This window comes from Myxine glutinosa, chromosome 6 (genome assembly GCF_964187855.1).
Source record: "Myxine glutinosa chromosome 6, kmMyxGlut1.1, whole genome shotgun sequence".
Classification (NCBI taxonomy): domain Eukaryota; kingdom Metazoa; phylum Chordata; class Myxini; order Myxiniformes; family Myxinidae; genus Myxine; species Myxine glutinosa.
This window is the reverse complement of record NC_136266.1, coordinates 101,809,780-101,831,756: the sequence shown is the minus strand read 5'-3', so window position 1 is coordinate 101,831,756 and position 21,977 is coordinate 101,809,780. Positions and strand designations below refer to the sequence as shown.

Below are 21,977 nucleotides of genomic sequence, written 5' to 3'. Positions count from 1 at the left end.
AATCGGGGGAGAAGGGCCTTGGTAAGAGAGGTGACCAAGAACCCGATGGTCACTCTGGCTGAGCTCCAGAGATCCTGTGTGGAGATGGGAGAAACTTCCAGAAGGACAACCATCAATGCAACACTCCACCGATCTGGGCTTTATGGCAGAGTGGCCAGACGGAAGCCAAACAGTTCAATCTTGGTTTCATCAGACCACAGAATCTTGTTTCTCACAGTCTGAGAGTCCTTTCGGTGCTTTTTTGCAAACTCCAAGCGGACTTTCATGTGTATTTCACTGAGGAGAGGCTTCCGTCTGGCCACTCTGTACATATGAATGTACAGCTCACTTTCAGAATGCACTGTACAGTGTACATATGAAATTTCATATTGATCTGTTCAGCAGTTCTGGAGAAAAAGATGTTTAAAGCTTTTCCTTAAAACCAAGATGGCCACCATATCACGTCACTGATGACGTCATAGGCAATGGCAGCCAATGTTAGTCAAAATTGCAAAAACAAAATTAATGATGCACTAAGTTACATCGGTATCTATAACGAGTTAAAGTTTTGTAGAGCTAGTTATTACGGTTTTCTCAGAATCGTCTCTGCAAAATGTGTGATAAAACCACCTTTAGAGGCCATTTTTCCCCGCAAAGTGGGGGTTGGCCTTTTTTGGGGACCGTGGTTGTTGTTTTTTGGTCCCCTTTTTGAAGCAATGTTTTACGGCTGGATGCCCTTCCTGCTGCCAACCCTGTTTGTCACCTTTTTACAACACACAGGGAACTGGTACTCAATTAGCCGACCTCGGAAGGATGACAGGCTGAGTCAACCCCCCTGGCGTTAATTCAGCCATCGACCGGGATTCAAACCCAGGATCCTTAGATCCTAAGCTGGCACCCTAGCCGCTAGCCCAACACCAGGCTTGTGTGAGAATAATAATAATAATCCTTACATGTACAATAGGCTTCCAGTGGGAACCTCACTGGAAGCCAAATGATTTTATGTTTGAATAATATTACCATTTTAGCAACAAAGAAAAAATAATAATAGCATCCGAAATAAAAATGTGAAGGAACATGTACTGTATACTAATGTTAATCCATGCCATTACATTCATGAATCACCAACGAGCAATGCGTTAATTAAATTTCACACGAGTTCTCACCATCCTCCGAAGAGCCTTTAGTCTGTCTGTGGCATTCGTCTTCCTGTTTGCCTCTATGAAGTCACGATACTTGTCTACAGAAAAAATAAAGAAAGTTTAAAAACTGTCGTCGACTCATTTTACAAAGCTAAAAAATGTTTAAATAAACTGACAAAATAAAGACATGGGGAGTGGATAGGAGAGAGAAAGGAATGTGGAGAGAAAAGGAAGAACGAAAGGAGGAGATTATGTGAAGGGAGAGAAAGAAAATAGATTGCATGTGGAAAAGGCATCCATTGGGAGAGAAAGTGGGGGATCCAAAATGTGTCCATTTTCAGGTACTGTATTAAATAAATGGCCCCCGGGGAGGTTTGTTGCATTAAATATCAGGAAAGAGAATCCCTCAACATGAAGGCATCACTGGACAGTTGTCAATTACATAATCCATTGGCCATGTTTTGCCATGTCAACAATATAATGCTATTTTTCATGCAGCTGAAAATATTATATAATCCAGCTGATGTGCTCAGGCAGAAGCATTTTCTAGTAAATTCTCAGGCAGACGCTATTGTCCAGTAAGTGCTCAGACAGATGCGATTGTCCAGTAAGTGCTCAGACAGATGCTATTGACCAGTAAGTGCTCAGACACATGCTATTGTCCAGTAAGTGCTCAAACAGATGTATTGTCCAGTAAGTGCTCAGACATATGCTATTGTCCAGTAAGTGATCAGGCAGATGCTATTGTCAGTTGATGTGCTCAGACAGATGCTATTGTCAGCTGAAGTGCTCAGACAGATACTATTGTCCAATAAGTGCTCAGGCAGATGCTATTATCAGTTGATGTGCTCAGACAGATACGATTGTCAGCTGATGTGCTCAGGCAGATGCTATTGTCAGCTGATATGCTCAGGCAGATGCTATTGTCAGCTGATGTGCTCAGGCAGATGCTATTGTCAGCTGATTGCAGGGATGGTGGGGGGGGGGGGGGGGGGCATGTTATTTAGCTCAGGGATTATGTTAATTAATTCCTTGTATGTTGTTCCCTCTGTAATTTATCCCTATGTCCCTTATGGCACCGCATTAGACACTAGTTAAAATCGCCCATTAACTTCATTAATTAATAATAAAACCATCGGAGGCCAGGCATGAACAATACCGCTGGCGCCGCAGCTGCTACATCACCGCAAGGACAAGCAGGCCGAAGGCCATGCCCGAGAGAGCCGTGATTGGTCGGGGCATTGAGTGACAGAGAGGATTGAAAAGATGGGACTGGCTGATTGGTGAAGAGGATGGATGACATCAGAGCGGCGCGGACAAAATACTAGCGCAGCAGACATTTTCTCTCTTGGGTCCGGACTTTGGTGGAGACGGTTGTGCGCCGACGATTCTCCCCCTTTCTTCACCTTCTGGACCTCGGTGCGGGTGACAGTGTGCGGAGACTTTGCTGGGGATTGTGAGGAGGCCGAGTTGCGAACCAAGAGCTGGGAACGAGGAGCTGCGCGACAACTCCAGTTTGCTTCACGCTCGACGAGGCCAGGAGTGAGAGGACGCTCGGTAAGGCCTAGCAGCGCACGAACGAGCGGACTGCGGCCTTCTTCCCGCCAAGAACAGAGCCGGGTCCGGACTGCGCGCTCGGGGCTGACGATTCTAGACGAGACCCCCCTCCAGTGATCAGAGCTAATTGCACGAAATAACCACACACAGTTATTTTATATATCGTTATCTTTCCCTGTGTCCGTGTTTGGGTCTGTTGCAGGAGCGCTCCATATAGGAAATTTAGTTTCGCCGTGTTTTCTTTTGCACCGGCATTTCTTTGAATAAACCTGTTATTTTTGTACATTTTAAATTCGTTTTCGTTTGAGTTATTTGTTGCCGGTTTGAGGACTGCCGGTGGGAACCGTGCAGGTAAGTGCTCTTCAGCATCCTCCTCCTCCTCCTCCTCCTCCTCCTCCCCTTTCCCCCCTGCGTGTATTAACTCCTGCATGTATCACATTTTGAACCGAGTGCCTCGGAGTAAAGCTCGTTTGGCTATCCGTGCTATCCTAAGGTGATCGCCAAGGGTAGTCACACGACAGCATTATCCAGTGTTTGTGTCCAAGGAAGGATATTTTATAGCTTATTTTCATTTTTTTTAAAGTGTCTCATGAGCATTCACCCATAGCACATGCAGAACATCGGCAGTGTATATTGACATGAATTACAAGAACATAAGCCAACAATACGATGACCTGTTTGTTGTTCCCATCTGAGCACATAATGGTGGGATCCCAGTTTTCAGTCATTGCAGGTACTACATACACAAGCTCCTCGATAAAGATTAGTTACTGCATAAACAATAGAGGCAATTCCACTGGGCTCACCTGGTAGAATCAGGGAACCAATGGTAGGCATGGATGACCCACAAATATGTAACCGATAAGAAAGTAATTACGTATTTTAGGGGGCAACCCCTGATTTTTAAAGGGGTGCGATTCTCAAAGAGATTAACTTATAACATGGGGCCTGATGTCTGGATGTCCGTCAACTTTTTTGCGATTTTTGCTACTCCTCCCTTATCACCCGGCTGATTGTTCCGACATTTGACAAAGAATACAGGACAGTAGCCCGCACAATCGCTCAGGCTTTGATTTTTCGATTTCAGATCATGGAGCCTCCTAGGATGGGGGAGGGATTATTCCCCAAACTTCAGATGGACTTCAGCAATTGACAGACACCGAGCGATGCTAATACCTCCCCTGAACTACATTCCACGTGAGCTAAAAATTGACACATCAAAATTGTACTTTGACATGAATGGAAAGGGCAGTGTTAAGACAAAAGGAAAATCAAATGGCTTGCCTGAAGTGACATATTATCCAGTTGGCAAGTCCGATGGCAGGTTATTATTATTTGATAGATGTGTCTCGCAGAAAATCAGTCCTGGAACTTCACCGTTTGGTGGAATGTTAGCTCAGTAGGTGAATTGCGAAAGAATGTTTAGTTTGAGTGCACAGAAATATATATGTTGGTGGAGGACGTGCCGAAAGATGTCAGTCAGGTGAGTATGTCCAACGTGAGATGAGTTTAAATGGGGTGTTATTGTTTGAGTCATGTACGAAAGATGGATGTTAAAACCAGCCTGCATTTTTACATGTACATACCAGGTGCACAAATACCATAGCTCATCAAATCATTCCTTATTCATAAACACATCTTAAAGCTTCCCCTCTGCTGTGATGGTTTTTCAATCTAATTGTTTGTTTTGGTTTTTTTTCATTTAAAATCCACCAAACTCTAAACATTATTATGGAAGTCACCACCTTATACTGATTAGTGCAAATTGAGTGCAGATGTTTCGTTACATTTCTGTTTCTCAAATTCCAGAGCCTCGTGGCAATGAACAACAACATAGCTTACGTGCACTATGTACTGTCGATAAAATAAGACCAATCAGGTGGCAGGAATGTCGACAGCTTGTGAAATATCCGACGGATGCCGATAGTAACATTCCTCACCATCGGTAAAGAGTGGGTCCGGTAGCTTTCTGAAGAACAACTTCAACAAACTGCTTATAACATTGAGGTCCCGCCATTTCTGAAGGGAGAGAGAACAAAAATAAGAGGGTGCGAGGGGAAGCCTTCCTGCCGTTGCAGTACATCCACGTGGATTATCCCTCTTGGGATGCTCAAGAGGAATTTGATGTTTTGGCCAGCAGATTCATTTAATGGATTTTGAGACTCTGCCTTTTGGTTGTGTCCATTATCTCCATGGCTTGGCATCTGAGGTGCTCCACTTTTATGCAGTTTTATGCTAAAAAAACAAAAATATTCTCCTCCATGGGGCAGCAACAATGTAGAACTTTCAGTGGGAAAGCAGCAACGTTAAACAATTACAAAAGTTGAAAATTTGCATTTGTTTACACAATAAAAGAAGAAAAAAATCTTTGCCAAAAATGGGGTGGCATGGTGGAGTGGGCCTCACTTCGTCTGATGTGTCTATCTCCATACTCCCACGGTTAAGGTCATCCTGCAGGCTGGAGACGGCTGCGTTGTTTCCAGGGACTCGGTAAATCCCTGTAGAATCCAAACCCTTTTCCTCCACCAAGTGGCAACAGATTTCCACGATGAGTGGTAGATACTGCAGAGAAGGAGTAAGGGAAGGGAGGGAAGTTGGATGGCGTGCGGGATGCGGGGGTGCCAAGAGGCAGATCATCTGGGTTCAGAAGGATTCACGAATTGATGCAACATGTTTGTTTGAACACAAAACGATTAAAATCAACCTCGCAACTGATCCCCAATGCCAATCATCAAAATGTGCAATCAACTCATTGTGTGCAAATTAACTTGGTGTCCATTTAAGTTCATAGCTCCTCAAGCATGTTAAAATTATGAACAGCTGTACAACTTTTAAGAGTTTAAGTTATGAACACTGAACAGCTGTACAACGAAGGATGTTCAAAAAAGGCCCAAGACAAACATGGTGATGATCTAGCCAAAAACAGCAAAGTGAATATTCTTCTCGAGAGAAGTTGAGGAGTTAAAGGCATGGTCTTTATGCAGCTTGGCACGAAACGACACACTTGTGAGTATTCAAAGCGCCGAATTAAGAAAATAAACAAATTGTGCACAAAGGATGCTTGCATCAAAAGTGTCGTGAAAATGAATCAAGTTAACATTCTACTGCCATATCACGAGCATAAACGTAAAGTTACACTCCGCAAAACGACAGTGTTGGACTTTAGAATGGAATGTTCACAAGGCCGAAGCTAATGTGTGGGGTTTAGGACAGATTGCGTTTTTAACTGCAGATCCTTGTAAATGCAACATTTCTCTCTTTTATCACGTACAAAATGGTGCTGGCAGGATGGCTCAGAGGTAGTGTGTACTCGTCTTTGAGCCATATCGTGTGGGTGCTTCGCAGGTCAGGAGTTGCGTCACTTTGGGTGTCATGTTGACCACCCATCTGCTAAAATTCACTGATTGATGCTAAAGATTGTGCAGTACCTTTAAACAAGAGTAGACTTTTGGGTGATTGCTACTCTAGCCATAATTAAAATTGCTGCACCAACATCGTTAGGTCACATATAAATCGTTAAGATAACGAAGAGTCTAAAACTGTTGTCCAATATGTTCGCCACTCACCACATGTGGTGAATCGGCTACAGACAACAGGTAACTTTTTTTTTTTTTGCCAAACAGTTGAGTTGGTGCACCAGTGATTGGACTGCACCAGCAGGGTGCCCAAACACCAAATATTATTTCGAGCAAACAAGATAACAAAATGGACTCAGGATAAACTGATATTTTTAGTGTCTCGAAAAAAATGGCACCTGTTGTACTGACACCACCACAACCTGCAGATATCAGTGATCCGTCCGTCACCCAGTCTCTGTATTCAAATCCACAATAAACTTCCATTTTTGAATCAATATTCGAAATTCACGTTTTTTTGTATCATGTGGTGAATAATATATTGTGACCTGATCTCCAGAAGTTTGGTGAGCATCGAAATCCCATTGAACTTCAGAAGATGTAGGAAAGTGTTTCTTTTAATAAATTAGCCAAGATGGACAGCAACATGATGAGGAGGGATAACTTAAGAGTGAAGAAGAGGGGAGTTAGGAAAGAATAGTCAGGTTCACTATGTCAATAAATTATTATATTTCGTTCAAAATCATGGTAGATTAGCAAACCTATACATTTTTGGAAAGGTTATAGCATAAGGAAACTAAAAATCAATGTTTACATTTGGAGAGATACCTGTATGGCGGCCATTTTGGATTTTCAAAATGGCCACTGTAAAATACATATTTTGTTATATTTCTGCCTCTAATTACCCTAACAACTTTTTAAAATATACTAAACCTATATTTTCAGGTACAAGGAATCCAATGAAAGTATCAAATTAGTGCTATGGGGAATGGTAAGACACGAATCAAAGGTTTTGAATTGCAAAATACTGTCTTTATTTTCGCGATAAGTTGCATAATCAAATACATGTTATCATTTTGTGCAGGCAGTTAATAACATCAAAATGTGTCACAATAATTCATATCACCAAACATACACAGGCAGTCAGCAAAATCATATATACACATGCAGTCAGTATAACTTCACATCTACACAGGCAGTCAATGACAAAATATACACAGGCAGTCAATGGCATCAAACATACACGATTACAGAATATGCCATTTAGAGTTCGTCATCACTGTCCTGTGTCATATCCGACAATATAGTCCGCATCGTTTTCACAGTCCGTTCCACACAAGCAAAGGTCGGTCAAATTGATTGGCAAATCGAATTGGTCGAATGGTCGATCGAATCGAATTCGATGAATCGAATCGAATCGAATCCATCGAATTGGTCGAATGGTCGATCGAAGCGATTGGTCGAATGGTCGAATTGGTCGAATGGAATTGGTCGATTGGTCGAATTGGTCGAATCGAATTGGTCGGAATTGGCAAATGTAAACATTGATTTTCAGATTTTCCATGTAATAACGTTTCCAAAAATGTATAGGTTTGCTAATCTACCATGATTTTGAACGAAAAAACATAGTGAACCTGACTAGAAGTGAGACAGATATTTCACATCAAGTGTCTTAAATGTATGGAATGCTATTCATAGGGGTGGTTGCAGATACAGTAAATTGGTTTAAAATAAAATTGTATTGGTACCCAGAAGCAATGGGGATAATTGAGTACACAGGAATAGGTAGGAATGGTAGGTAGATGGTGATTGGATGGGTATGATCTGTGGGTGTGTAGTGTGTGTATGTCACTGGAAGGTAGACGGTGATTGGATGGGTATGATCTGTGAGTGTGTGTTACGGTGTGTGCACGTTGCTGATGGATAATGAGATGTTCTGGCTATCAAGATTCTTGTAGTTATGGGTGTTGTATGAACATGTCATAGATATTACTTCAACCCCGACTGAAATGCTATCCATCACCCCCTCCACCCACCACAAAATTTAAATAAAAAAACATAATGCGAGGGGACAAGCAGCAGAGGCAAGATGGGCCAAATAGCTTTTTTTCCTGTGCTCTGCTAACTGTGTAACTTGCAGGTACACTACATCAGTGGGACAGCCACACCTTGGTAAATGATGCAACCATTACAGAATATTCATGATTTAATCCCGGTCAAATTCAGATGAAAGCATGCTGAGTGCACATTGCATTCACTACATGGATAATATGTACAAAGTAAGTCCAACCAGTGATACATATACAATACATTCAGAAGGTATTCAGACCCCTTCACTTTTTTAACATTTTGTTATGTTGCAGCCTTATGCTGAAATCGTTTAAATTCATTATTTCCCTCATCAATCTACACTCAATACCCCATAATGACAAAGAGAAAACAGGATTTTAGAAAGTTTTGCAAATTTATTAAAAAGAAAAAACTGAAATATCACATTGACATAAGTATTCATACCCTTTGCTATGACACTTGAAATTTAGCTCAGGTGCCTCCCATTTCTCTTGTGAAATTTCTCTTGTTTCTCTGTGAAAGCCCACAGAATCTTGTTTCTCAACCCACAGAATGCGTCTTTGTCATTATGGGGTATTGAGTGTAGATTGATGAGGGAAAAAATGAATTTTAACGATTTCAGCATGAGGCTGCAACATAACAAAATGTGAAAAAAGTGAAGGGGTCTGAATACTTTCTGAATGCACTGTATATACACTACCAGTCAAAAGTTTTAGAACACCTCAATTTTTTCAGTTTTTATTGAAATTTATGCAGTTTAACGTCTCAATGTACTCTGAAATTAAGCAAAGAACAAATAAACAATTGGAGATAAAAAGAAATCATCGAATCATTTTGTTTAACAAAATTTAATTTAAATTTTTGACTCAGCAAAGTAGCCACCTTTTGCAGATATAACCGCCGAACACACTCGTGGCATTCTTTCTACAATGGAAATCAAATATTGTTCAGGAGGTTCTTCCCAACACTTGCAGAAGTTCCCACAAATGTGTTGCACTTGTAGGTTGCTTTGCTTTCACCCTTCTGCCCAGTTCATCCCAAACCAGCTCTGTGGGGTTTAAGTCTGGAGACTGTGCTGGCCATTCCATGATTTGAAGCCTACCGTCTTGTTCTTTTCTTCGAAGGTAGTTTTGACATAGCCTGGAGGTGTGTTTAGGGTCTATCTTACTGTAGGATGAACCCCAACTAGGCGTATACCAGAAAGTATTGCATGGTGCGGCAAAATGCTGTGGTAGCCCTTCTGGTTCAGGGTGCCAGTCACTCTGTGCAAGTCGCCGAATCTGGATAAAGCAAAAGAGCCCCAGACCATCATGCTTCCTCCTCCATGTTTGACAGTTGGTGTCACACCGAGGAACCATCCTTTCGCCTACTCGAAGGCGTACAAAAACCCTGCGTGATGAACCAAAGATTTCAAGCCTCTTTTTCTTATTTTGCCATCTTAGCAATGGCTTTCTTACTGCCACTCGACCTGTCAAACCTGCAGCTCGAAGTCTTCTCTTCACAGTTGAAACTGAGACTTGCTTACTTCGACCAGTGTTAAGCTGTACTTGAAGCTGGTGTCCGGTGAGCCGCCTATCACGCAAGCTGTTGACTCTCAGAAACTTGTCTTCTGATTCTGTTGTGGCTTTGGGTCTGCCAGACCTCTTCCTGTCAGAGTTTCCTCCAGTTTCCAATATACTACTTCCTGCAGTGCAATATTGTCCAAATAATGCTTCGGAGGGTGTAATAACTGTCTGTTCTAATACTGCTTTTATACAGACAGGGGGTTTGTAATCAAGTAATCAGCAGAGATTGGGACACCTGTAGGAATTGTTTGCATCAACTTTCAATGCTTAATTTACTGACATTGCTGCAGAACAGCTAAGTTGTTGACCCATTACTTGTTCCCTGAAGAAGGCCTTTTTTACAATATAACCGTGCAATTTACATTATTTTCCCGTTTTTGCTAACCTAAACTTTTTTTAACCTCGAGCAGTTTACTGCTTACCTTTGTACCATTTCAGGTTATTCACTGGACTTGAATTGCTTAAATTTCAATAAAAACTGGAAAAATTGAGGTGTTCTAAAACTTTTGACCGGTCGTGTACACACACACACACACACACACACACACACACACACACACACACACACACACACACACACACACACACACACACACACACACTCTCTCTCTCTCTCTCTCTCTCTCTCTCTCTCTCTCTCTCTCTCTCTCTCTCTCTCTCCCCTCTCCCCTTTCTGTAGTTCGGGAAAAAAGTAAAGTCAGGCAAACCTCTGCTTAAAAGTTTATGACCGTGGGATCTTCAAAATCGCTTTTGGCCTCACGAGAAAAATGATTGGACAAGTTTGCGAACAGTGAGCATTTAAGCAGAAAGCGATGTGGATAATGGTCAAAGCTGAGGGATTGGATAAGAGAAAATAGACAGAATTGAGGAAGAACCAAAGGGAACGAAGCTGCATGGGTGAATAAAATGGGAACATTAGCAAGAAGAAGAAGAAGCAGAGGAAGAAGAAGAAGAAGAAGATGAAGAAGAGGAAGAAGTGGAAGAAGATGATGAAGAAGAGGAAGAAGAAAAGAAAAAACAAAGTATGGATAGTGGTGGAAAAGAATGTGAAAGAAGGATGGTGGTGAGAAATAATGAAAGGTGGGGGATAAGAGAGAAAATAAGAGAAGGGGTACGTGGTAAGAACAAATGACAGGTGGGTTGAAAGTAGAGGAAAAGATCGAACCTTCAAACACTTCATATTACCTCTACAACACATTCAGTTAACTCTAAGCAAACACAGCACTTACAGTCCAAAAACATTCTTAGCTGTCTCTCATTGGAAGGAAGAGATAAAACAATCAAAACAAAATAATACAAAACGTCTTCACCACGTCAATTGAGTGCATCACGAGGAACATCTGGAGGGTTTATATTATTTTGGCATTTGCTGCACTGGCTGCTCGTCGTGCAACGTGCATAATAAATGTAACACGGAAACTGCAAGTACGACAGGAATGACTCTCAACAAGAGGAATACAGAGTAGATTTGAGTCATCTCACTGTCATTATTAATGGGGTACCTTATTGTGGTATGCCTGTGGACAATCTTCCAAACGTACTCCAAACGTGATAGCAGTTTCAGAAGTGGGTTTTGGCACAAACGGCCTCTTCATGATGCTCTGGATGCCTTTCCGCCACGTGGTCTTATCTTTGGGTGGACTTGGCTCCTCTGAGAGGTACATCAATTAAAACATGACAAAAGCATTTTTGGCTGGATACGCCACATCCTCAACTACAGTCTCAAATTACCAAGTCGCAGACTTGCACAGGCTGCAATATCACCTCACATACCTTTGCCAGAAACCTTGTCAGACTCCTGTTTCGGTGAACGTGGTGGCATCTTGTGGTCTGCTTTCGGGACAAGGAAAGGCTGCCTTCCGAGCATCTGCCGAGGTGCCTTGGGTGACAGTTCCACCTTGCCCGTGGCTGTACTGCAATAGAAGTCAAAAAGGAGGCTTCCAGGAATTCAACGTCATTCACAACCACTGTACGTATGACATCATGGATTTGCACATGGCAGGGTTTCTTAGACTACGAAGATGCTAAAATATGGATAAATATGTAATAACCCAGAATAACACAGGAAATGTCACTGTTTTACATCATTAGACAGCATAGTGCATTTAAGATAACTCAAGGGTTGGCTGTGCTGAGAAAGAGAAAGTAATATGGAACAACAAATATTTTTGGTAATAAAAAATTACAATGGCTATGATTTATGTGGACACAATACAACTTACCCAATGGCTCATAAAAAGGATGCTATGATCTGTAGGAGGCTTCTGAAGTTATTCTAATGAGATGAAAGGCAATTTGTTCTGCTCTGTTTAGATCTCATTACCTCAGCCACTGAAGGTGGGCAGAGGTTTTGTTTTCACCCTTCTCTATTTGTCTTTGAGCTGGAAATCTCAAAAAGTTGTGGATGGATTCAGACGGAATTTGGTGGACAGGTTGGGTGTGTGACAAGGATGAATCGATTAGATTTTGGTGAAGATCCGGATCCAGATATGAAAAGATCTTTTTAATCTCTTAAGTGATTCTTCACCATTGAGAGACGGGGACAAAAACGATATATAGCATGATATTTCAAAAAGTTGTGTCCGGATTATGACAAAACTTGGTGGACGAGTTGGGTATGTGACAAAATAAAACGAATTCGATTTTTGGTTAAGATCCGGATGCAGATCCGGCCCATCAGTGGAATACCAAAACGTAAACTGCTCAGCCTGGCAGAGGTTGTATACACTCTACCGAGCACCAATCTACTTTTGCACTCCTTTTGTGAATGACCCAAGCAATTTAGCACAGTAAAACAGCTCCAAATATCTCAATCACTTGGTACATTTCACCATCAAGACGACAAACTAGGACAGTATGGCATTAACAAATGTAATGCCCGAACAAACGCTCTAGGGGATTGAGGTCCAGCGATTGGGAAGGTCATGGATGATGGGCAACTTTGGCCGTGTGTTCCTCAAACCACCCGGTGACAACACATGCCCTGTTTATTGGAGCATTGTCATCCTGAAAGGCACCCCAGCAGGAAACAAATGGTGCATCATTGGATGCAGATGATCGGTCAGGACGGTAACATACCACGTTGCATCAACTCTGCCTTCGAACAGAATGAATGGACCCATGCCATGCCAGGAAAACACCCCACACCATTATGGAACCACCAGAACCTTTTACTATTGGAACCAGGCACTCGTGGTTGTAGAGCACCTTGGGCTGTCGCAACATATACACGTGTCCGTTCGTCGAGAACATGGTGAAGAACAATGATTTGATCATATCACATTCTTCCACTGCTCGACAGTCCATCACCTATGCTCCTCGCCCACTGGACCCGCAAAACTAGGATAGTATTGGCGTTGTCCTGTGCCAAGCAGTTTGTCCATAGCAAAACAGCTTCGATATCCAGTCCTGCAAAGTTCGACTCTGGCCATTTTTGACGATACAGGAAGCTAGTGAGAAAGGGAGGCAGTATTGATGGTTTGGTAAAGCCATTTTAAAGAGCTGTTAAACCAGGGAGGAAACAATGGCGAGCTGGAGCTACCGTGTTATGTAGCGGGCAAAGTGGAATTAGTGGAGATCACGAAGGAGGACCTGGACACTTGGTGTGGATGAAGGAAGAGAGAATGGCAAAGAAGGTGAATAGGTAGAGAGAGTGAGGTCGGAGGAAACGAAGTAGACCACGACTGAGAAGGGAAGATTGCGTAAGGATGGATATCAATGAGGTGGGTGCAGTTGGAGAGTGGAGAGAGTTGGCTGAGGACAGAGCGAAGTGGAGGAGTATCATGTTCAAGGAAGAGAAGAAGCCTGGTACCATTCTGCCTCACCTCTTATAAAAGGGAAGAGAAGAAGAAGTAAGAAGATTAGAAATGACCAAAAATGAAGGAAACTTACTTCATTACAGTGTATTCCTTTATCTTCCTGCTGATCAAGTCGCGACTTGACTCACCAGAGTCCTAAGGAATGCAAAAAGGTACGTGGTTGGAGATAAGGGTTAACAGGCTCAAACAAAGCATTGAGTGCCTGTCCCATTTGATAATATGATAAACATCATCCTTAAAGCTTAAAACTCCATCCATAAAAACAAACTCTTGTGTTAAATCCAAATTCCAATTGTTAAATGGGTTTCTGCCGTTTGGTAACATAATCTTTGCTCCAGGAATGGATCCAAAATATTCATGGATACAAAACCTACAATTATTATCCCCAACAAAGGTAATAACAATAAGCTTTTATGGCTTTTTTTATTATTATTACCAATGGTATGACAAATATTGAAAGAAGTTAAAAGAAGAAGTTTGCAGTGCAGTAGTCACAACTAACAACAGAATTGGAAACTTTCCCAAGGAACAAGTACAGTGTGTAACCATGACAAAAGGCAGGAATATACATCTCCTATTTTTGTCCCTCTATGCATACCCCTCATCCTGCTCTACACGCACACCCGAGCCATATGCTTTCACACCCACGTGCCATGTGCTTTCACCCTAACTTTGTACTTTTGGCACATTTCATTCATTTATTCATTGAACGGCATGCATATACGATTTGTACCAGCCTTGCGACACATTTATACTGATAGGATTAGAGGAAAGAAAGCTGTAGGAGCACATACAATATTTTCTGCATTAAAACAGAAATAATTTCACTAATTGTTTGTTAGTTGAGCATCCTTGTTACCCTCACCAGAGGAGAGTGTATCTCATTTGAGTCCATTTGTTTGTCTGTCTGTCTGTCTGTCTGCACAGAATAAATATGATTTTCTGGGCAACCGTTGGTCCGATTGAAGGAAATTTTCACCATAGGTGCACCTCCTCCTGTAGAATTTTTAAATGATAATTATGTCACAGGTGACGTGGTATGGGCGCCATCTTGGAAAAACCGAAAACTTTGCACCTCTATATCTCCGAAACCGCTGTATAGAAAAAATATAGGCATGGCTCATTGCAAAGAACTCGCCATGGGGAATAAAATATGTCAATGATGATGTCATAGGTGCCTCCATTATGACGTCGTATTTCGACAAGTACAAAACTTCATCCGATCAAGATGAAATTTATTGAGCGTCATCTCGGGATAAATTGGTGTCGAAAAAAAGAAAATAATGATGACGTCATTGGTCACGTAGTTCGCCCGCCATATTTGTTTTAACACAAAAGCCTTAAAACCACTAAAAACATGTCCTGGCGAGGGTCAGCAATCTATGATTGCTCTTTCTTGTTAAGTGTTATTGTAAAGATGATAGAGTGTTTCTTCTCAGATGAGCGCTATCAAACAGTTCGATTTCCCCCCCCCCCCCCCCCCCCACTTTGAAAAACCTGTCCCAGATTAAAAAGAAGCACTCCTGATATATATTTTTAAAATCCCAAACAACAAGATATCAAAGAAAAATATGCAATTTGGTGTCTGTCTAAGGATTTTGATCACGATACACTCGGTCGTTACTTATCCAATCTCAACCAAACTTAGCAGGGAGACTAAGGGTCACACAATAAAGGTTGTAGCGATTTAACCTCCCCCCCCCTCATCCTCCTACCACCCCAAGGGGGTTTCGCCGCAAAGGGGGTGCCGTGTTGAGGTGTATATTCGTGTTAAGATAGCTTTATCGTGGCGTTTCTCCAAGGCTCCTTCTAATAACAAATGTAACAACACTGTATATAATAACATACTATTAATGTTATTACAAAACAATATTAATACTAATAATATTCAGTCTCCCCAAGGGGTTATTCTTCCTTGAACAAATGCCGTGTTAAAGTGAATAAATAGGTTATCGTGGCATTTCATAGGGCAGCCTACTAGAGGGAAAAAATATAAACCACAAACACGTATGATTACCCTTTGAGACAGTGGCTACTGCTGTTTAACACTAAACTGAAAGAAATCTGGAGGAATCCCGACATCCTTGAGGCATTACGTGCTTATTTCATCCACTACAGACTAACGGAACCAAGCCTATATCTACTGTAATCCATAAGTAATGGACACAAAAATGGAAATACCAATGTAAAGTCATTTAATAAGGTGTTGGGCCAGCATGTGTGGCCAGTATGGCCTGTATGCGCCATGGCATAGTGTCCACCGGCGTCTGGAATTCTGCAGGAGGGATGCGGCACCATTCTTCCATAAGAAAGTCAATCAACTCTCACCTGTTTGATGTCAATGGCAAATGCTGTTTCAGGCGTCATTCCAGAATATCCCATGAATGCTCAATTGGGTTCAGATCTGGTGATTGAGAAGGCTATGACATATGAATAACATCAGTGTCATGTGTTACATATTTATGGGAATGTATGTGAATTACTATTCAGGTCTTTGCTTATCAATGTGTAGTCGATTAAGGGTTGTTGTGGTTGGAGGGTCAGGAGCCCTTCTGGAAAAAGAGACCGGAAACGGAAGAAGAAAGACACGAGGTCGAGAGAAGCGACGAGGATTCTTCTTCCTCGCCCCGCTCCGACGAGAGGTGGGATCGATATTGAGCCATGTGGAAAAGCGGCGTTCCCAAGCCCGTCTGGCGAGAGGAGTTACCGGGACGGGTACCTACCCGGTGGACACGTCAAGCTGCCGTGGGGCCGTGCACCGACCCAGCGTCTGGCACCGTTCGCGGCACCGTCTACAAAGACGCGTACGGGTCGCACGTTGGGGCCTAACAAGCGTTGCAAGCGGCGTGTGGCTTTTGCCTGCTTTACAGTACCCGCTTCGCGTGGCCAGGAGGGGGCTGCAGCCGTGGTTCCCGGTACGATACATGCCCGGTGGAAAAACGTCCACCCGGGGTTCGTTCAACCGCCCGAGTGCGGCGAAGCCGACCATCATCTTGGTCAGGAGGGGCCCAGAGACATTGTGAGGGACAGAGACCAAAGGGGGTCGTGAGTACAAAAGGGGACACACGTATGTAAGATGGCCATCTTAATCATCTAGGGGATTGATTGTTGAGTGTGAATTGTGGATGGTGGATTGCTCGGGGAATATATCCTTGATTGTATCATTGAAATTGTATGGTATCATTACCATTGAAATATATCATTGAAAATCAGTTTTCTCTTGGGTGGAATTCATAGGGATTGCGTTGCGAAAGCGCATATATAATACCACTTTCTGGCGAAGTTCCTCTCACGGTCCGGGGGTCACCGAGACCAGGTAGTCACCGAAGGGACCACGTAACAGAATTGAGGGCTCGTCCAAATTACGATTTGCGGATTCGCAATTGGGTCTACGTCCGGGATCTAAAATTGTATAAAATAATAAAATAATATTTTTATTAATTAAAATTTATTAATTAAGTATTAATTGGTAAATTTTTGGGGAAATTGGGGGTAAAGTATTGGGTGAAGGTTAACAGGTGTTAACGATAGGCACCATGGCGTTTGTGGCACAGAACTTTGCGGTAACCCCGAGTGAGGCACAGTTCCGAGCGTTACTAAAGTCGGACCTCTTGAAATTGGCCAAACATTTTAACTTGGAGGTCCGAACTAATTTGAGGAAGGCAGAGTTGCAGGCCACGGTGATACAATCTATGGTGGGATTAGGAACATGGGACGAGTTAGCCTGGGAGTGGCTACCCGAAGAACCAGAAGACGTTGAGCTCCGGAAACTGGAGTTGCAATTACGGAGCCAGGAACGGATCAAAGAAGAAGAAAGGAAAGCAGAAAAGGAAAGAGCAGAAGAAGAAAGGAAAGCAGAGGAGAGGAGAGAAGAGAAACAAGCAGAGGAGAGGAGAGCTGCAAGGGAACTCGAAGCAGAGGAGAGAAAAGCGGAAAGGGAATTAAAGGAACGTGACATGGAGCTTCAGCAAGAAATCAAATTCAAGGAGCTGGAGTTAATGAGAGAACGGGGAGAGGCACCACCCTTGCTGACGGGGTCGACACCTAACCAGAAAACCTGGGATGTGGGCAGACATGTGAGGCTGGTCCCACCGTTCAGTGAAAAGGAAGTCGCGAAATTTTTTCCACACTTTGAGAAAGTGGCTCGACAATTAAACTGGCCGGAGGAGGCCTGGACTATACTAGTGCAAAGTGTGCTGGTGGGAAAAGCTCAAGAGATTTATTCGGCGCTACCAATGGACCAATGTGCAGATTATGAGGTATTGAAGAAGCATATCCTCAAAGCCTATGAGTTGGTTCCGGAAGCTTACCGGCAAAAATTCAGGAATGCCAGGAAGAGGGAGAGTGAGACCCATGTGGAGTTTGCTAGAGTGAAAGAAAATATGTTTGATCGGTGGTGTGAGTCAAAAGGAGTCGGGAACGACTTCGAAGCATTGCGTGACCTGATGCTGGTGGAGGAATTTCAACAGTGTGTCCACGAGGACATCAAAGTGTACCTGCAGGAAAAGAAAGTACCAAAGTTGTGGGACGCAGCCACCATGGCAGATGATTATGCCTTAACACACCGGATAGGGGTCCACAAACCTAACTCCTCGCCTAGACTTCAGCAGGGGAGTTATGGAACACCCGGTGCGGAGAACGACCATACATGGCGGCGGCCTCGAGATGATTATGGGGACAACTCTGATACCCCACCTGTTAGAAATCAGGGGGCTACGGGCCCAAGACAAACTTCTTTTTCGGGGGGCCCGAGGCAGACGAGTTTTTCCTCCGGGCCGACTTGCGCCTTTTGCAAAAAACCTGGGCACTTGATGTCCAGTTGTTACCTCATGAAAAGGGAAAACCCAGAACGGAGTCCGATTATTACCACTCCGAATGCGATGGCAAGCGTAAGAAATCGCCCACAGAAGAGTTACCAACCATTTATTTATGAGGGGTTGGTCTCACTCAAGGGAGACTTGACTAACCCAAGACCGGTTATGGTTTTGAGGGACACAGGAGCCCATCAATCCTTAATGCTTGAAGGCATTTTGCCATTGTCAAAGAGTACCGCAACTGGTGATAGTGTTCGGTTACAAGGGATCGGTGGCTGTGTTAGTGCCCCACTTCATGTCATCCATTTGGAATCCGATTTGGTGTCAGGACTGGTCACCGTCGGTTTACAAGCCACGCTTCCTGTAGAGGGAGTATCTGTGATTATCGGGAATGATTTGGCCGGGGGGCAAACTTATGGTAACCCGAGGGTTGGTCAAGAGCACAACAGGGAAAATAACACCACACCAGCTCGGGATGGCGACAGAAGTTCCAAGTTATTTGTAGGGGGACTGAACTTCAACACAGAGGAAGAAGTTCTGACCTCTGTCTTCAACAGATATGGGCCGCTGGTGGAAGTGCGGGTGGTAAAAGACAGGGAAACGCAACGGTCAAGAGGGTTCGGCTTTGTCACGTTTGCAAGCACAAGAGACGCCAGGGAAGCAGAGAAGAATTGGAATGGTAAGGATTTGGAGGGTCGGACCATCACAGTAGGGAAGACATTTCGTAGGCGTCGAGAGGTCTACAGAAGAGGACAACTTGGCAGTAGTTTTAGGGTTGGCAGCAGCCGATATTACTATGGAGGCTCCCAGAGTTACGGCACCTCCCGAAAGAATGAATGTCAGAGCACTGGCCGAGAAGGAGACCGCCAGTCAGGTAACGGCTGGGACAAGGGGTCCCACCGTAACTGTTAGGAGTCTGGCGAAGTTGAAGCACTATATACGGGGGAGCCGCCGAGCCGGGGCTCCTACACGGACTAACCGTGAACGCCACGTTCTTAAAGGCATCCAGGTAGTGAACTTTCCTGCACGGACTAACCGTGAACTCCACGTTCTTAAAGGCGTCCATGTAATGAACTTTCCTCCCCGGACTAACCGTGAACTCCACATTCCTTAAGGCGTCCATGTAGGGAATACTCAGCTGGGCCTCCCGAAAGAGTGCTATCGAGAGGTTTAAATTTGGGGGCTTTGGTCACCACCTCTTAACCGTCATTCAAGAGAAACTAGAAGTGGTTGACGCTTGGTCCAGAGGGAATTAATCTAGGGGATGGTGTGAAATTTTATTGCTTTATTTTTAAGTGATGACTGTGCCCGGGGGTTGAGTTATCTGGTTTGTTTATCCAAGTTGGCCGGCAAAGAAAGTTTTCGCTGGGTTCAAACTTTCTTTCTTGAAGGGGGGGAGTGTTACATATTTATGGGAATGTATGTGAATTACTATTCAGGTCTTTGCTTATCAATGTGTAGTCGATTAAGGGTTGTTGTGGTTGGAGGGTCAGGAGCCCTTCTGGAAAAAGAGACCGGAAACGGAAGAAGAAAGACACGAGGTCGAGAGAAGCGACGAGGATTCTTCTTCCTCGCCCCGCTCCGACGAGAGGTGGGATCGATATTGAGCCGTGTGGAAAAGCGGCGTTCCCAAGCCCGTCTGGCGAGAGGAGTTACCGGGACGGGTACCTACCCGGTGGACACGTCAAGCTGCCGTGGGGCCGTGCACCGACCCAGCGTCTGGCACCGTTCGCGGCACCGTCTACAAAGACGCGTACGGGTCGCACGTTGGGGCCTAACACGCGTTGCAAGCGGCGTGTGGCTTTTGCCTGCTTTACAGTACCCGCTTCGCGTGGCCAGGAGGGGGCTGCAGCCGTGGTTCCCGGTACGATACATGCCCGGTGGAAAAACGTCCACCCGGGGTTCGTTCAACCGCCCGAGTGCGGCAAAGCCGACCATCATCTTGGTCAGGAGGGGCCCAGAGACATTGTGAGGGACAGAGACCAAAGGGGGTCGTGAGTACAAAAGGGGACACACGTATGTAAGATGGCCATCTTAATCATCTAGGGGATTGATTGTTGAGTGTGAATTGTGGATGGTGGATTGCTCGGGGAATATATCCTTGATTGTATCATTGAAATTGTATGGTATCATTACCATTGAAATATATCATTGAAAATCAGTTTTCTCTTGGGTGGAATTCATAGGGATTGCGTTGCGAAAGCGCATATATAATACCACTTTCTGGTGAAGTTCCTCTCACGGTCCGGGGGTCACTGAGACCAGGTAGTCACCGAGGGGACCACGTAACACATGCTCATCAAACCATTGGGTGACCACACATGCTCTGTGGATGGGGGCATTGAGGGGTCTCCTCTTGCAGCCATGCTAGCCATAATTATAGGCAACCAGGCCTGTGCAGCATTTTTCTACATGGCCCGAAATATGCTGGAATGTTATTTGCTTAATTAACACATGGGCCACACCTGTGTGGATGCCGTTGCTTCATGTCCCTCATTTACCCAGGTGTTTCCATTTTTTTGTCCACTACCTGTATATATAATATTACGATGTGGTGTTACAATTGTGTTTTAAAATGCCCTCCCACAGTCGCCCAGGAAATATCTCCCTACCAGCCCATCGGGATTGCTGTTCTTCTGAATGACCCCGATCCAGTCGAGCATATCGTCCCGACTGTCAGCTTGGAAGAGAAACTCAAAGCAGTCAGACGTGGTGAGGCGGAAGGCATTCTTGCGTTTGGTGTCACTGTAAGAGATGTCAATGAGGCAGTTCCTAATGTCGATGGGCTGCTCATCTTCAGGAAAACCCTGCACACTTGCCTCCCGTTGATCTTTGCACAGGTAGAGGGAGGGACCCTGCAGGACGGCAAACACCTGCTTCCATGGCCGCATGCTGCCACTTAGGCGCTGTGAGGAGGCAAGTACATACAGAGTCACATCGAATACAATTTAGCAGAAACACCATTCAACTTGGAAAGAGACTTCAAGGCAAGTGCACATCATCCAGTCTGAAGCAACAAGACACTCAGGTATGTGAAACCAACTGGTGCATGGTGTTGTAGATATGATCAGATCACATTCCAGAAAAAATCAAGACATGCATCTAAAGTTTGATTTATATGACAGGAAGTAACTGAATGTGCAGGTGCAACCAATTAGCTTGCATCAAGATATCAGGTGGTCACTATTGTTGACATACTTTACATTCCCCATGCCCCTTCACATTCTGGTTTATTTGGGATAGAAATGGTGTTTTAGTGCAGCATTTCCCTCAAGCTTTCTGTGCCCTTAAAAAGAACAGTTAAGATACCTACGCTACCCAGAAATAGACAGATATAAATACTCTTCTTGAAACAGAAAACACAATAATTGGCAAATTATAAGCATTTTTTAGCCAGGCTATCTCAACCAGGTCACTTTACTCTGATGGCAGTGACATGGGGGTAAAGGCCACTGATGCAGGACCTTAATGTGAATACCTTACTTGGTCACACTGAGCTGTTAGCTGTAAGTTGGGCGATGAAAGTGGGTTATCATAGATAATAAAACCAATTATCACTGAGACTGCCCTGAGTTTTGCCTTGGAATCCGTATCGTTTGAAGTGGATGACACACCACTTGTGCTCCCCTGCCTGTACAGATGAGGTGCACACGTCGGGGATGATAAACACACCCCA

At 43.9% G+C, this 21,977-nt stretch overlaps 1 protein-coding gene across 5 annotated transcripts in view; it reads right to left on the bottom strand.

The window, feature by feature from the left end:
• ARHGAP21 (Rho GTPase activating protein 21) overlaps positions 1-21,977 on the bottom strand; it is a 176,340-nt gene that overhangs the window by 64,641 nt on the left and 89,722 nt on the right. For all 5 annotated transcript variants that reach the window (XM_078780267.1, XM_078780265.1, XM_078780266.1 and 2 more), the window contains 7 exons: positions 20,914-21,207; positions 13,561-13,622; positions 11,443-11,582; positions 11,172-11,320; positions 5,085-5,240; positions 4,619-4,697; positions 1,146-1,219 (listed from right to left, as the gene is read on the bottom strand). In XM_078780267.1, coding sequence (XP_078636393.1) covers positions 1,146-1,219; positions 4,619-4,697; positions 5,085-5,240; positions 11,172-11,320; positions 11,443-11,582; positions 13,561-13,622; positions 20,914-21,207 — 954 coding nt within the window. The remainder of the gene's footprint in view (positions 1-1,145; positions 1,220-4,618; positions 4,698-5,084; positions 5,241-11,171; positions 11,321-11,442; positions 11,583-13,560; positions 13,623-20,913; positions 21,208-21,977) is intronic.